Source organism: Rhipicephalus microplus, chromosome 2, assembly GCF_043290135.1.
Source record: "Rhipicephalus microplus isolate Deutch F79 chromosome 2, USDA_Rmic, whole genome shotgun sequence".
Classification (NCBI taxonomy): Eukaryota; Metazoa; Arthropoda; class Arachnida; order Ixodida; family Ixodidae; genus Rhipicephalus; species Rhipicephalus microplus.
Window position 1 is genome coordinate 226,200,644 of NC_134701.1, and position 16,766 is coordinate 226,217,409.

Consider the following 16,766-nt stretch of genomic DNA (forward strand, 5'->3'; position numbering starts at 1 on the left):
AGTGTAATATGAGATCCTCACCTGCTGCTTTAATTAATTGATTAATATTAGATGTTTAACGTTCCAAAACCACCATATGATTATGAGAGACGCCATAGGGGAGAGGCTCCGGGAGTTCGGACCACCTGGGTTTCTTTAACATGCACCCAAATCTGAGCACATGGGCCTACAGCATTTCCACCTCCATCGGAAATGCAGCCGCCACAGCCGGGATTCGATCCCTAGGCTCAGCTGCGGGTCAGCAGCCGAGTACCTTAGCCACTAAACCACCATGGTGAGGCACCTGCTGCTTTAAAAAAATACTGCTTATATTTAATATGTTCGCCCGATTTTGGAATATGCGTGTGGGCAAGGTTCGCTCTAAGGCGGTATAAGCGAAGCGACAGCTGTACTGAAATGAAAAACAAGCTGGAATGGGAGCGCTGTCTTCTCGCAGGAGAAAATTGCGCTTGAAATTGTTACTTCAGATATACCAAAAAAAAAAAAACACTGGCATCAACAAAGACAAGTACTTTAAGTCACCGCATCATCTGCCCAAAAGATGCGATCATCCCTTTAAAATTAAAGAATACCGAACTAGAACGAACCTATATAATAATTCTTTTTCCTCACCCTCTGGTAGAGTGGAATCATTTGTCTTTTGACCAAGTGTGCTGTCATAACAAAGATTTATTTTTTTTTCTAAGCTGTAATTCCCTTGTGTACACGCCTTTTGCCAAAGCAGGGTATTTCTGAATAAATAAATAAATAAATAAATAAATAAATAAATAAATAAATAAATAAATAAATAAAGCTCAATATTTAATTGATGCATTTGCTCGTAGTTATGCCTGCCTGCGCCATCCTGCTAGAAGCCATTCCATACAGAACATAATTTACGCTAATAAGGCTGCACCAGAACCTAGTTGGTACGTCTTCATGCTGTACTGCACTGCAGGTACGACATGACCTGGAATCATGTCGTACCTGGTAGTGCACTTCACGAAAAAACTTTACGCCTTCGAAACGGGAGATATGAAAAAAAAAGACAATTGTAATGTGGCAGCATTGTACGCAAAATTAAAGTTCATTAAAAGCATTCTATTTCCTTATGAACGCGATAGCGAACACGTCTTCCGATTTAGTTTGTTAACCACTGCACTTCGCAACATATATGTTTAAAATTTCTCATTATTCTTCGGCTACAGTGAGAAAGGCATAAGGTCATTATACATTTCTCAGTATAGTGCTCTTACTGAAAGAAAGAAAAAAAAAGACGCACTATGTCGGTTAACGCTGTAGTCACGTTTATGTTAAGTGTTTCGTACATTCTGATTCTCGTACCGTGTAGACTACTGGCACGAGGCGAATCTATTTATACGCTTGCAAACACTGTAGAAAGCGAGGCCTTTCAATGAAAAATAAAGAAGAGCGAGAGGGTGTACGTACTTTCAGGAGCACTAAAACTTGCCCCGTGGGCAATTGCTGTCGGTTGCCCGATGCCGGTTCACGCTTCGCATTTAAATCAGTGCTGTGGTAAAAAAAAAAAAAAAGGTGATTTTTTTTCATCATCTCTCCTTACTTCTCGTGGTGTTAATGGCAGTCACTGCACTCTCTCTAGGTGATTATGTAAGTGAAAGAAAGAGAAAAGTGTCAGCCGTAACAGTCTATCACTTGGATGACACCTCAACAGGTCGGCACAAGGGATGGGGTGGTGTGAATAAAAGTCGATAGGTAGGGAAAAGCAAAAGAAGTAACGAGGGGAAAAAAAAGCCGCATTCGATCCATATTCACCAGCGCGCGTCCAAACGACCACAACACACAAGCATTCAGTAAGGCCGCCGAGAAGACCGGCAGAATTAGATCCGCTGAGTTGGGAGAGGTGTGACGAGCCGTGTAGGCGCGTTTGATGTTGCGTGAGCGCGGAGCGCTAATAGACACTTTTTGTAAGAGCTCCCTTAGTTAGCCCGATGTTTATATTGAAAAAATAATAATGAATGCGTCGGAAGGAAGAGATTAATTGATGATATTTAATAATTCTAGACAGCCACTTCAGTTCCTACAAAGGGTTGTTTATTTGAGTAGCTAATGAGGTTATTAGTTAAATATAAAAAGTGCAACTTCAGCGCGAAGTATCGAGGTCCGTTTCACTGCTTCGCTTAAAATATTACACAACTGAGAGAAACAAAAAAGTGAACACCTAGTGCTGGGCAAACGACCTCGTCTTTAGCAAAAAAAAAAAAACAGTTAAGGTGGATTTGAACTAGATTGACCAAGCCTGAATTAAGTACTCCAAATCGTTATAACCCCCTTTTATAAACCCCTTCTTTGTTTTTCTTTGATTTTCCTTTTTCCCTCATCAGTAGTTTCTTTCATTTTCCACTTTGGCGTTTTTATTTTTGTCCCCTTTTCTCTCTCTTCATTTCTATTTATTTTTATCGTTTGTTCTCTATTTCTATTCATTCCTTCCTCTTTCATTATCTATTTCTCTCTATTGCTCTTTCTACTCTTTTTTCTCTCTCCCAATTCGGCGCTGGCCTTCCTCATTCCTTTTACTTTTTTATACGTAGTTTTGCCAGCGTTTCACAAAGCAAACTAGTTATATTTTTTTCTGCAGATTTTGAGTGATCACCATCATGGCTCTCGAAGAACAAGGAGAAAAAAAATTTTCTCCTTGGCGCGGCGATGTTCTCACTCATCATCTCACTTAGGCGAATGCACAGTGAGTCGTTTTAGTGCATATCTTAAACTTCAAAATTCTGTCTGCGGAATACCATGACGACATTAAAACTCAAAAGTTACGAACGCAACTTTTACAGCTATTAGCATCATGCACTGGTTTACGTATGGGAAATGGGGCGCCTGCAGGCTTACAGAGTTCGTCCAGTGCTTGAGAAGGGAGGTTAACATTGAGGACAATGAAAAGAAAGCAACAAAGCAACAAAAAGGCCAAGCTTGCAACAAGTCGCGTATTGCTTGAAACAGCGAAGCTGGATGATTCCAAGTCCAATGTGGTTGCTTAAAGATTATTGCTAGGCTTTACCTAAATGATGCTACAGGTTGCTTCTCGGTTGCTTCCCAGTGCCGAGAGGTTCGAGTTGACACACAGACGGTCACACACACGGCACGGACTTCACTCCAGAGACGAAAAGTCGCGCTGAAACCAGGTGTTCGCTCCTCTCATAGATCTACGGGCCAGTCGTTGGCGTATAGCCCTTCCATCACTTTGGGGTCTTCTCGCCGCCGCCGCCGCCGCCCATCTCGTTCCCTAGTATATTCTCTCGCTTTACGTACTATTGAGGTACTCCGTGCAGATGCCTCGGAAAAGCTCATACGCGTGGCCACGGCATGAATCACTGGGTTAACCTCGACGGTTCACTGCCTGGTTATTTTTGTCTAGAAATATCAATTCGTGTTCACCACTGGTCTGTTGCCTTCTTCATTTCAGTAAAGCAGTGGTGAGTAACTTGCCCTATATATTTCTGTGGCGCATATTCGTTATTAATGATGGTGATTGTTTTGTACGCACGTTATTGCACCCACAAAAGCTTCTACAGTTGGCTTAAGCATCTTTGGCGTTGAAAAACAAGTGCTGCAAGACTGAAAACCGAAACGAACAATATGCGTTTGCAGAACAAACAACCACCTTCACGTGTATACCGTATGTGCCAAGACAAGGAAAGTGAAAAGGTCGCGACAGCGAGTGGGACGAAGGCCGGCTGCAATTGAACCAACACAAACCGGTCCCTCGTGATACGGCACTTTCGCTGCATCGACTGTGCAACTAGATCGCCGACCGAGAGTATATGACACGGCGACCCAACGACAAGGTGAGTGGCTGCCTGCTTGCAGCGGTTTCTCGAGCCTCGGTCTCACGCATTTTCGTGCCTTAACGCTGTGCTTTGCGACTATCGCGGCGAACGTGCTGTCGCCATGCGCATATTGCGCGGAAAATCAGCGCTGGCCAGGAGTAGATACGAAAGTTTGAGTAGGCAACTAAAATTTGCGATATACGTCCCAAAACCGCGATATGATATTGAGCGACGCCGTAGTGGAGGGCTTCAGACATTTCGACCGCCTGGGGTTCTTTGACATGCGCCAAAATTTGTGATACCCAGTAGCATACTGCCCCCATCAAAATGCGTCACCCGCGGATGGGATTCGATCCCGCGACCTTCGGGTCGGCAGTCGTCCACCACAACCGCTAAACCAACCATTCCTAGTTAACGGACCCATCCCCGAACACGATGAGGTCAGAATTTTAGGCCTATTTATGCATGAACACCCCAAAATGTGCGCAACACTAACCAAATTATGTAAGGTGAGCGACCAAGGCGGCTGCATGATTAGACGGGTTTTAAACAAACATGGCTGAATACGATGCAAAGATGCTTTGCGGCTTGCGAATGCATGCTTTAGTAACAAACCATGTTATATGCTCGACCTCTCCCTTACAACTTCGCGAAATTGAGAAAAATATAATCCGAGTAATATTGCGCCAAATATACAAGCAAGCCCTTGATCTCCCGTTTAACGCTTCCAAGTGATATTTTTACTCGACCTAGAAATGGCTAACACTTCCTAGAGCTCAGGAAAGCGCAGTTAACAAGCCAATACACGAGACTCTCAAAAACCCAACTCGGATGCCACCTTTTTAGGCATTTTACACACATGCTTTTTGCCCGACCACACATTCATCACCCAACACTACAGGAGGAGCCCTTATACGCCCTTCGAAAACCTGGAGACACGCACCCTTCATAACAGCATAACACGACAAAACTGTGGTGCATCGTGTCAGCGCCTAGCAAGATCCAAAGCTGTGGGAAACAACTATTGGAACAAACACGGTATTTTCTACGCGGACGCCTCTGGCCCACACCACGGTGGGTGGTGCACGGCCGCGGAAGTCCACCATTACACAGTAATGAACAGACTAACTTTAAAACACGAGATATAACATATGCAGAAGAAGTGGCCATCGCGCTTGCAGCTGTTAACCGGGATTGGAGAGTCATTATCACTCACCCACGGGGAGCCTGTAAAAAACATTGAAAGAGTGTGCACCCCGTACCTTGCGTGTAGCATGTTTTACAAAACTGTGACTATAGTGGTGCACCTACGGCCTGGCCCCCGTGGGTCTCGAGGGTAATGAAGCGGCAAGCGCCGCGGCAAGCGGGCTTACTTACCAGGCCACACCCTCCTTTCACTCCGATGTTTATTCCAATTTTAACCAAATTTTTGCGTTCAGAAAAATATCCAAATGCTATCAATTAGAGCATACAACTTTTCAGAAACCCCTACGGCCCCCCCACCACTCAGTGCTGTTTCTTGGTGCTGATTAACCTCCTGGTCTTCCCCTTCATCTCTCTCTTATAAACCCTGCAACGGTCTCACAAAGAAGGAGGAACATCTACATCTCTGTACACCAAAACGATACTGTGCCCGGAAGTTAAGAAACATTTCGATCCTGCGTATTCAGGGAAGTGTCCATACTGTAAGCGAGGGTGCTCGGACATCTTCCGTATGATGAGGGCATCTCGATTAATACAGAACCTCTCCCCTTACACCCTGCCACCCGAGAGGACTGGGAGGCGACTCGACTGTTCGGGCCAGGTCAGCCAGAGAGCCCTGGTTCCGCGAGCCCTGGTTCCGCGAGCCCTGGTCCCACAAGCCCGGATAATGGCTACTGCCGAGGAACTCCTGAGCCCACCTATAGCCGTGGCCCCTGTCCAGGAAGCATCCACCTCTTCAACTTAACTTGAAATAATGTCTTTACTCCTACCGCTGCGGTTGCAACTGTAATTTGTTGAGAGTGTTCCATTGAGAAATGACTGAAATGGCAAGACATTTCAAATGATAAACTATGCCACAACCTGATGCGTACAGCCAAACTGTCTCTCTGGTCACTTGTTTTTAAAGAGCGAATGCGCAGAAGCGTTTAGGATTGTTCATGCCTCCTTTTTTTCTTTTTGCTTTGATTTTTCTCTTTTTCACCCTCGCACCAGTGCGCGGTAGCAAACCAGATGCTGCGATTTCTGTTTACTTCCCTGCCTTTCACTCAATTTATTTTCTCTCTCTCTCTCTCTTCCTTCGGTCGGAAGAAGGACACATGTCCCACAGAATGAAACGTCAGTTTGCTCAAGCGGGATGCCAACATGTGATGCTTAAATTTGTTTTCTCTATTCGCAAGACTGTGTTCTATGGCGCAGATGTCGACAGGTGACGTTCCGCATAAGAGTGCCCTATTAAAGGTGCACCAGCTTTTCGAGTCACAATTTCTGATTGCAAAATACTTATTTCCGTCATTTCGTATTTTGAATTTTTTTCACACCAGTAAATGGAGCAAAATTGAAACTTGTTGAAAATTGGAACTACATGGCGTTCTCTGTGTTTTACGTATGCCATGACGGTGTGGCTGGCAATGATACGTTTATTCCCTATAGTACCTGCACACCGACTGTAACGAACAAATGACCTTTGTGGTTTAAAAAGCCTCGGTGTGAACGAACAGAAAAAATGTGTCAGTCACTTCTTTGCATAACTAGAAGTGACAAAAAGAAACTTCTACAGGTTTCGCAGAAGAAAAGTTTAAGAAGCGTCTTAAAACAACTGAAATGTACAATCGAAACTTTCGTCTGTACATTACAGAGTCCAACGTGGCACCAACGCCTCTTCATTGTGCTCGCTGTATGCCATCTGAGCTAACAATAAGGCTAGCAGACGGCAGCTCGAGGATGAATTAACTTTCACAGGCAAACGGAATACAGATCCCGAAGTTTTCCACTGTTGCCGTATACTAGTCGTATATGGTGGTGAATTATAAAGTGAGTCTAAGTTGAATATTGCCACAATGACTTTCAAATGGGAGCGCACGAAGACGAGCTCCTTGCGATGCTTGTTGTAACCACGACAAAACGCGCCATTATGAACAGAGATCTATCGCAGTTACAGAATGCTGGAAGACTCGGGGTTGCTGCCCACCCACCTGGTGGAAAGAGCGAAAACGCAATTGAACGAGACGCCCCAGCGGCGAGCTGATGCCCTCGAAGAGCTGCGTGCGTTGCTCGACGGTGAGTTCCATTCGCATCACTTCACGGCCCGCAGTGCATGAGACTACCTTTTGTGTCATTGTTTAGTCCACTGTTCTAGGCCTACTCGCTGTACCGAAGGCACACGGGCAGGCCTCTATGAGCGAAGAGGCACTGCTGTAGAGGTACACCATCCTTCCAGTTTGCGGGTGAAAACGTGAACGACGAATTCTCACGACCGCGCGCCGGGTGGAAGAGGGTATATATATATATATATATATATATATATATATATATATATATATATATATATATATATATATATATATATATATATATATATATATATATATATATATATATATATATATATATATATATATATATATATAGCTAGTTTGCTGTGTCTTGTTTATTTATCACGAGTCATCATTCAGATAATTGGCGCTAACTCGAGCCTGAACAATCAGAAGTACAAAACCTGGAATTTCGGTCGTTTCTATTTTTACTTTTCTCTTTCTTTCAACATCAGCACTTGTATTCGGTTTGAACTAATGCACCAGAGCTGTAGGGTTCCTCACAAATTCGCGTTATAAAAGAAAAATCATCAGGATGATCGCAATCATTTTAAACTACTTTATTAATGATTCGTGCGAGATTCAGTGAAATATTTTACGTGACCCACTCGGGTTTTTGCGGGAGGCATTGACTTTCGGATTGATTTACTGCCTCGTACTGTGAGAAAGCCAGATGTCCCATATATTGCGGTACTATAGCGTGGTGCTCAGAAATCTCTTCCGCGTTACTGTTAGCTTCTGTTTTTTTTTTTTTTGTCCAGTCTTCGTGCGGTTCTCTTCTATAGCCTCTGGCGTACTTCCTGTTCTACCGCAGGAGAGGCGACGGTGCTGAAGTCGAGAACGGACCCGCTCTTCCTCCTCCGCTTTCTGAGAGCCAGAAAATTCGACGTGCCCGCGGCGTTCCAGCTGCTTTGCAACTATTACAGAATGCGCTTCGAGAACCCCGACCTCTATCATAACTTGTATCCTTCCAGTGTCAAGGAAGTGTTCGACCTACAGTGCCTCGGTTTTCTGAAGGACACCGACTCGCAAGGGCGCAAAGTGTTCTTTCTGCGAATGGGTAACAAAGCACTGTCGTTTGGTATAGGTTCAGAGAGAGTAGTAAATGGTCAAATAAATAAATAAATAAATAAATAAAATGCATACTTGCTGTTGGTCTAGTCGGTTCAGGGTTGGTGCCAAGCATAAAGCTATAATCACTTGACGCGAAACAATGAAAAGAAAACTGGAGGGGAATGAGCTAAGGAACCATAGTTTCATGGCAAATACCAACTAGTCTCATAGGATCTTGCAATCTTGATAACTGACTCGACCACATGTTGAACTGCCTTTAAAACTTATCTCAATATTACGTGCCAGCACACGTTGCTGAGCGAAGAGAAATGAGGGAAATGAAATGAATAAAAAGTGGTTAGGTTGACTAGAACGTATTTTGATGGGCTGCCTTCCGATGGGGCGATAAGATATGGAAGAGAGGGAGGGAAAACGGTTCGACGTAGGGGGACAATAGAAGACATCTAAACAATCTGTCCTCAAAAAGAATGTCGAGTCAACCGACAATGATTAACATTTTCCACGCGTAGTTGATGACTTCTGATTAATGTGAAGCGTTAATGACCTTAAGTTGAAGCACATGGTCTGTGGGCGCTGCCTTGTGCTGCGAAGGGGTGGTTGTGAAGTTTTCTAGCGTGGGGCCGAAATATGTTGTTCCTCACACTGAAAAGAGTTGGAGAGTGGAGAAGGCCCGTCAAAATTTTGTTGCACCAAATATACTTTTCTGCGACTGCTGGCCATTCCAAAAGCGTTTTATATTCGATAAACTGAGGTTAGCCACGCGTGGCCAGAGGCTTGTGGGTCGAACTCGTGTCAAGTTGAAAGTACCACGCGAAGTGAAAAATATTAAGCTCATTCTAAAAGAAAGGGTTTGCAAACGCGGGCATAAGCAGGATGTTAGTGCCCTAGAAACGCCTAATGCATTCGTGGTGTTTGTGGTATCCTGACCTCCTTCTTGTGTCCGTTTTAGAAAGCCCTGTCTATTAAAATGAGTATGTACCAACTACCTCACCGAGGTAGTTGGTACATACTCATATTCCAATCTGAAGCTCATATTATATTCTTCAGTTTTGACCCGCATTTTTAGTTTTTTTTTTTTTTGCTCTAGACGACACTGCCGTAAGCTCACTTGTCTTGTAAGTAATATAAAAGAGTCTAAAGGTAACAGCGCTATGCATCGCAGAGGAGTGATAAGGAAGGCGTAGGTATTGTTCTTCATCTGGGTGTACGCGCAAACGAAGACGAGAGGAGACGTGCCAGAAAAAGAAGAAAGCGTGCCGTGCAACTTTTTGCAGGGAAGTGGAGCCCCGACGTTTGCTCCCTGGAAGCCATGTACAAGCCGTGCACGCTCGCCTGGGAACACGCACTCGAGGAGCCGGCGACGCAGGTGAACGGCATCGTGGCGCTGGTAGACCTGGAAGGTGGCTCACTCAGGCACATCGCATCCATGTCGCCCGAGCACGCCTTCAAGATTGTCTACTGCGTCCAGGTACGCGGCGCTATAGTGAAGAAACACGCAAAATGGTCGTGATGAACTAACTATAGGAATAGAGAAAGAGAGGAGAGGGAGATTAATTAATACTCCACATCATGATCATCATCATCGTCGTCGTCGTCATCAGCCTGACTACGTCCACTGCAGGACAAAGGCCTCTCCCATGTTCCGCCAGTTAACTCGGTCCTGTGTTTGCTGCTGCCAATTTATACCCGCAAGCTTCTTAATCTCATCTGCCCATCTAACCTTCTATGTCCCCTAGCTCGCTTGCCTTCTCTGGGAATCCAGATAGTTACTCTTAATTACCACCGGTTATCCTGTCCACGCGCTACGTGCCCGGCCTATGTCCATTTCCTCTTCTTAATTTCAACTATGATATCCTTAACCCCCGTTTGTCCCTTAATCCACTCTGCTCTCCTCTTGTCTCTTAAGGTTGTGCTTGTGTTTTTTTCGCTTGCTCATTTGCTCATTTGTGCGGGCGACGTTGAGCGTAATCCAGGTCCTGACAAGGTTGACCAAGTGGTGGCACTGGTAAAGGAATTCACTGCTTCAAATGAACGTTTTCAAAAGGAAGTGACGAACAAGCTAAAAGACATTCACACTACTGTAACAGACCTCAAAAGGCGGCTCTCCAAAATAGAGGAGCGTCTTGAGAGCGTTGACAACTTAAGTGAAAGCGTCAAGGCTGTCGGCTCTGTTGTGCAAGAGTCTCAGGAACAGTTGAAAACCATTGAGCAAAAACAGACCCATCAAGCCAACCTTGTTGTAGATGACCTGAACAATCGAATGAGGCGCAATAATCTCGTGTTCAAGGGTGTTCCTGAGCAAGCCGCTGAAAAATGGAGCGATACAGAAAAACTCATTCATGAATTCGTCACGGAAAACTTGGGAATTCAACCAGGTGAAATTGAGCGAGCCCATCGGGTCGGGCAACGCAAACCCGATCGCACTCGACCTGTTGTTGTCAAATTCCTAAACTTCAAGGACAAAAGCAATATTCTGAAAAATGCGTTCAAGCTGAAAGACCTGGCAACCCCGCGAGTGTGGATCGAGGAGGATTTTTCACCTCGTGTGCAGCTAATTAGAAAAACGCTTCGTGATTTCGCGCGTGCGAAGCGACAGAAAAATGAGAAGTATAAGTTGCAGTTTGACAAGCTTATAATGGGCAACGTAATTTTCACCGTCGATTCCTCGAGCAATAAAGTGGTCCCCATCCCGAGACAAGACGCTCCCGCGATTTATGAATGACGCCCCATTGAAACCGAAGTTAAAAAGCTATCTATTATTATAGCTAATTTTAGAAGTATTTTTCGAAAACAAGATCACCTTTGTGCGTTTGTCGAATCCTGCTCGGCAGACATCATAGTGGGAACTGAAACATGGCTGACAAGTGACGTGTGTAACCATGAATTGTCTTTTACTAAAAACTTTATCCTGTTTCGAAAGGACAGAACGGAAACACGAGGAGGTGGTGTTATGATTGCAGTAAAAAAAGAACTTCAAGCGCGTCTGCTTGATACGGGTTCCTGTATTGAAATTTTGTGGGTATTGGTCCAGCTTTCATGTGTAACTTGTGCCGTTGGGGTTTGTTACCGTCCGCCTGACTCAAAAGAAACCTTCGTTAATTGCCTAAACGAATCATTGAGCCTCGTATATGACAGATTTCCTGGCTCTCCTGTGATTCTCGCGGGCGACTTTAACTATCCTGGAATAAACTGGCGGACGGGCACAGCCGATAGCGGCGCAAGGATAGCTGAATGTAAGGACTTTCTTGACGTGATTTCGTCTTACGGTTTAAGCCAAATAGTTTCTATGCCAACACGGGGGGATGCTATCTTGGATCTTGTGCTTACCACCGAACCGTCAAACATGTCTGTTAATGTGTTAGACTGCATCAGTGACCATAATGTCATCCATTGTGAATTCGAGTTAACGCGTAAAGAAAGCGTGAATGAAAAGAAAACAATTTATGATTACGCACGTGCAGATGTTGAAATGATCTATAGCGAACTCTCGTCCTTTTGCGTAGAATTTTTCCACGGCATGCAGCATCGCGACAGCAATGAGAACTGGATGATCGTCTGTCACAAGCTAATCGAACTCAAAGAAAAATACATTCCAAAAATACACATATCTGTGTCTACAGGGAGCGCTTGGTTTACCTCCCACGTGAAGCGATGCATTAACAAGAAGAAGCGCTTTTATTCAAGAGCTAAAACCTTGCAATCTGACGATGCCTGGAAGGCTTATCGCGAACAGTCGCAGTTATGCAAAACCGAAATTGAGGCAGCAAAAGACAAATTTTTCAACCATGACATCTCCAACATGTTAACTGTCAACACAAAAAAATTCTGGAAAGTAATAAACCCCAAGCCGTCGTCTTCATGTTTCATATCGATAATGCAAGGCAACGAGTTCCTCCCGCCCTCTGAAGTCGCTACTGCGTTCAATTCCTTCTTTTGTTCTGTTTTTTCTCGTGAGCTTCCTATTACCGACAATATTCACCTCGGCTCCGTTACCTCCATCATGGAGGACATCGTGATCACTGAAAAGGGAATCGAAGCTGCTATTGATCGTCTTTCTAGCAGCTCTGCTCCTGGTCCAGATGGTATTTGTCCTAAACTGCTAAAGTTAACTAAACCTGTTATTTCTCCCATTTTTGCATGCCTTTTCCAGCAATCGATTCAGTCAGGATGCGTTCCTGACGGATGGAAAGTTTCTAAAATAGTGCCAATTTTTAAATCCGGAGACCCGTCATCTGTCACCAACTACAGACCAATCTCGCTGACCAGTATACCATGTAAATTATTAGAGCATATCATATCATCGGCAATCATGAAGTACCTAACAAAGCACAACCATCTTTTCAGCAACCAGCACGGCTTTCAACAGGGTCGCTCCTGCGAGACGCAGTTATTCGAGCTGGTCTCTGACATTTACGAAGCTGTTAATGACTCATCGCAAATAGATGCCATATTTATCGACTTCGCCAAGGCGTTCGATAAGGTTGCTCATAACCGTTTATTACAAAAACTTCGCTATTTTAATATACATAGTCAGGTTGTGAATTGGATAAGGAATTTCTTAACCGACAGGTACCAATTTGTAACTGCCAATAAATTTTCTTCCTCACGATCACTGGTCAAGTCAGGGGTGCCTCAGGGCTCTGTATTGGGGCCTATTTTATTCCTGTTGTATGTAAATGACATCAGCAATAGCATTTCATCTACAGTTCGATTATTCGCAGATGACTGCGTAATTTATAGACGAATAACTACCACCTCTGATAGTGACGCTTTGCAATCTGACCTTGCGAAAATTGCAGATTGGTGTGAACAGTGGCAAATGGAGATAAATACTTCGAAAACTAAGGCTGTAGCCTTCACTAGAGTGTCTAATCCTAAGCTTACTCATTATTTGATAAATGACTCAGTCATCGCGCGTGCGCATACAATAAAATACTTGGGAGTTCATTTATCTTCTAACATTTCATGGAGTGACCACATCGAAGCAATCTGTAGCAGTGCATGCAAAACTCTTGGTTTTATCAGGCGTAACCTTTATTTGGCAAACAAGTCTACTAAATTATTGGCCTATGCGACGTTGGTTCGCGCAAAACTAGAATATGCATCTTTTATTTGGAACCCGCACCAGTCTTATCTCATCAACAAACTCGAAGCAATTCAAAATAAAGCAACCCGCTTCATTACCAAAGATTATTCACGAACATCAAGCATAACTAACCTAAAAAAATCTCTGAATCTAAGCACCCTAGAGAATAGAAGAATCATAGCACTTCTATCTCATTTCCACAAACTTTATCACTCATCATCATCGTTCTGCGTACGCCACATCACGGCCGCCCATCGTATCTTTCCGCGCCTGGATCACCCCTTTAAAGTACAACCCGTTTTTGCTCGAACAAACTTCTTAAGTAAATCCCCCCTCTTTCTCGCAATATATCACTGGAACAAGCTACCTGCCGACGTCGTTTCTTCCCAAAATCATGAAGATTTCATGAATAAACTTAAAAGTTATTTTAATGAAAGTTAATATTGTTCCTGTGCATATCTGTTTTGTTGTAATTGTTGTCGTTGTTCTTGTACGCGGTATTTCAATGAACGTGAATTATCCTTTCTTTGCATCCTTTTGTTGTTTTGAACACTGCGAAAATTTTCCTTAGAATTTTGTTGTCCTTTTTTTTTTTTTTTTTCCCACGTAGCATCTCTGTACTGTTAAGTAATAATATCTCTACATATGTATGTGCATATTTATATCAATCGTTTGTATTTGTTATTCAAATTATACACTGTAATTGTAACAGCTTTATTGTGCTACAACTCCCCTATGTAATGCCTACCCAGGCCTTTAGGGTACTTGAATAAAAAAAAAAAAAAAAAGGTTACACCTACCATTTTTATTTCCATTGCTCGCTACATCGTCCTCAATTTGAGCTGAACCCTCTTGGTAAGCCTCCAGGTTTCTGCTCCGTAGCTAAGTACCGGCAAGATACAGCTGTTATATACCTTCCTCTTGAGGGATAGTGGCAATCTACCTGGGATAATTTGAGAGCGCTTGCCAAATGTGCTCCACCCCATTCGTATTCTTCTAGGTACTTCATTCTCGTGGTTCGGCTCCGCGGTTATTACCTGCCCTAAGTAGACACAGTCTTTTACAACTTGAAGTGCACTATTACCTATCTCGAAGCGCTGCTTTCTTCGAAGGTTGTTGTACATTACTTTCATTTTCTGCAGATTAATTTTAAGACCCACCTTTCTGCTCTCCTTGTCTAACTCCGTAATCATGAGTTGCAATTCATCCCCTGAGTTACTCAGCAATGAAATGGACTATTACCTATCTCGAAGCACTGCTTTCTTCCAAGGTTGTTGTACATTACTTTAATTTTCGACAAATTATTTTAAGACCAACCTTTTTGCTCTCCTTGTCTAACTCCGTAATCATGAGTTGCAATTTGTCCCCTCAGTTACTCAGTAATGAAATGGACCATTACCTATCTCTAAGTGCTGCTCTCTTCCGAGGTGGTTGCACATTACTTTAATTTTTTGCAGATTAATTATAAGGCCCACCTTTCTGCTCTCCTTGTCTAACTCCGTAATCATGAGTTGCAATGCGTCCCCTGAGTTACTCAGCAATGCAATGTGATTGGCGAAGCGCAGGTTACTAAGGTACTCTCCATTAACTCTATTATTATTTTATATATATACATGTAAATGTATAGCCATGCCGTTTGTATCTTTAGCAACTAAACTAAACGAACAGTAGTGCTATGGTAGAGCCGTACGCATAGAAAAGGTTGCGTCGGCGCATTCGGCGTTTCAGGACCTCATTAAGACACTTCGCGATAGATGAAATTAAGAGAAAAATATTTAAAATGTCAATGTGGCGGCGACTACATGTAATGTAATATCGTCTATATGGGTCCCGGAGACACATTGAGTACTTCGGTATAGTATATGGCTTTGCATGTGGGTGGTGATCTCTCTTCAGTGAGAGAGAGAAAAAGAGAGCGAAGAAAATATATCAGAAAGGTAGGGAGGTTAACTAGTTTAAGTCCAGTTTGCTACCCTACACGGGGGAGAGGGGAATGATGGAGAAAAAAAAAGAGAGAGATGAACGCATACACTGGCTTCGGGCTACAAGCACGTGGTTGTTTACTTTCCCTTGCTTAACCCTTCCCCCACCTGGCGGGATTCCGCAAAACTCGCTTGTATTATCTCTGAACTATGTGCAGAGTTCTGTACGGTCACTATTTATACAGAGAAGCTTTCCGAAAATATAGGCACTACTATAGGCTCACCGTCCGTGACTGACATATTTTTTATTGAGTCAATGATTGCCGAATGTAGTTATGTGCTATTGCGTTTTAAAATAACACTGAAATCATTCTCTTTTCTTGCTGTCTGTATTGCAGGAATGTTACCCCATACGTCTGAAGGCGATCCACGTCCTCAACCAGCCCCTGTTTTTCACAATTCTCTTGAAGTTCCTGAAACCATTTGTGAAGAATAAGTTTTTCCAAAGAGTAAGTTCGAAACGATGTTCGGACGTTGTTTAAAATGCCACATGCATTACGCTAGGCTTTTCATCTTTTAGTCGTTATTTGCGACCATGGAAGGGGGCTGCCTCTCGGCTACACGCCGAGAGGCATGGCTGCCTCTCGGCTACAAGCTATTGAGAGCCCATGTCGGTGGACTAAAATTATAAGAAAGGGCTTAGAAAATGCAGTCTCTGATTTTGCAAATTAATTGATGTGCTATCACGATGAATACTGGGCTGTATCGTTCCCCTTCACCTTGTAAGAAAGAGCCGGAGAAAGAAACTAATCTAAGCCCCCGCAATGAACCCAGCACACCAAGCGCTGCAGATGACTTTTTCACACACGGTTTTGACTTTCAATTAAGGAGTAGCGATGCCCTCCCCCGCCACTTTTACCCAGAAATCAGTGCAGCTTGCGTTTTTTTGTTTGCCTTCAATATATTGGAGTAGCTTGTGAAAAAGAGCAAGATGCGTTGACGTGTTTCTTTTTTTCTTCTTGAAGTTCTGCTTATGTGGAGAAACTGAAGAGCCACTTTGAAGTTTTGTCTAATCACTCACTCAAATGATCAGTTAACATGCTGTTGTGGAGGTAGTCAACAAAAGAAGCACTGACTGCAGCACGATGTTTGCGCTAAATCAATCAATCAATCAATCAATCACTATTGTAATTTATTGACTGATAAAATGATAACCATGTACAAACAAAGAGTGTGCAAGAGCACAATCGGAACTCGTCAAAATAGAACTATAACAGGGTCGCTATGTTGCCGTCACAATCTTCTAAGCTCCGAGTGAAAGCAGATGCACGTCAACTTTATCGACCTCTGACACCGTTCCGGCCTCGAGAGAGATTCAAAGAAAGTGACATAAATTGGGTATTGGGCCGTTCAGTAAGTGTATCTCAGTGGAGGACACCACAACCGCGATTCTCGGGTGAACAGTGCACGAAAGAAGCAGAAAGAGTGAAGAAACGGTGGAGCATGGAGAGAGGCGCCATGAACGTGGCAGAGATAGCTGTGTTATATTTTGTGGCTTCCATAATGTTGAGCATCCACGCACACCGTTGCCGAGGTG

General features: G+C 43.6%; 1 protein-coding gene across 1 annotated transcript in view; it reads left to right on the forward strand.

Annotated features, from left to right (window-relative positions):
- The first annotated feature begins 3,742 nt into the window (after window positions 1-3,742).
- LOC119169544 (uncharacterized) overlaps window positions 3,743-16,766 on the forward strand; it is a 45,083-nt gene continuing 32,059 nt past the window's right edge. Inside the window, exons 1-5 of the mRNA XM_075885823.1 lie at window positions 3,743-3,809; window positions 5,565-7,052; window positions 7,902-8,147; window positions 9,436-9,629; window positions 15,568-15,678. Coding sequence (XP_075741938.1) covers window positions 6,935-7,052; window positions 7,902-8,147; window positions 9,436-9,629; window positions 15,568-15,678 — 669 coding nt within the window. The 5' untranslated portion in view covers window positions 3,743-3,809; window positions 5,565-6,934. The remainder of the gene's footprint in view (window positions 3,810-5,564; window positions 7,053-7,901; window positions 8,148-9,435; window positions 9,630-15,567; window positions 15,679-16,766) is intronic.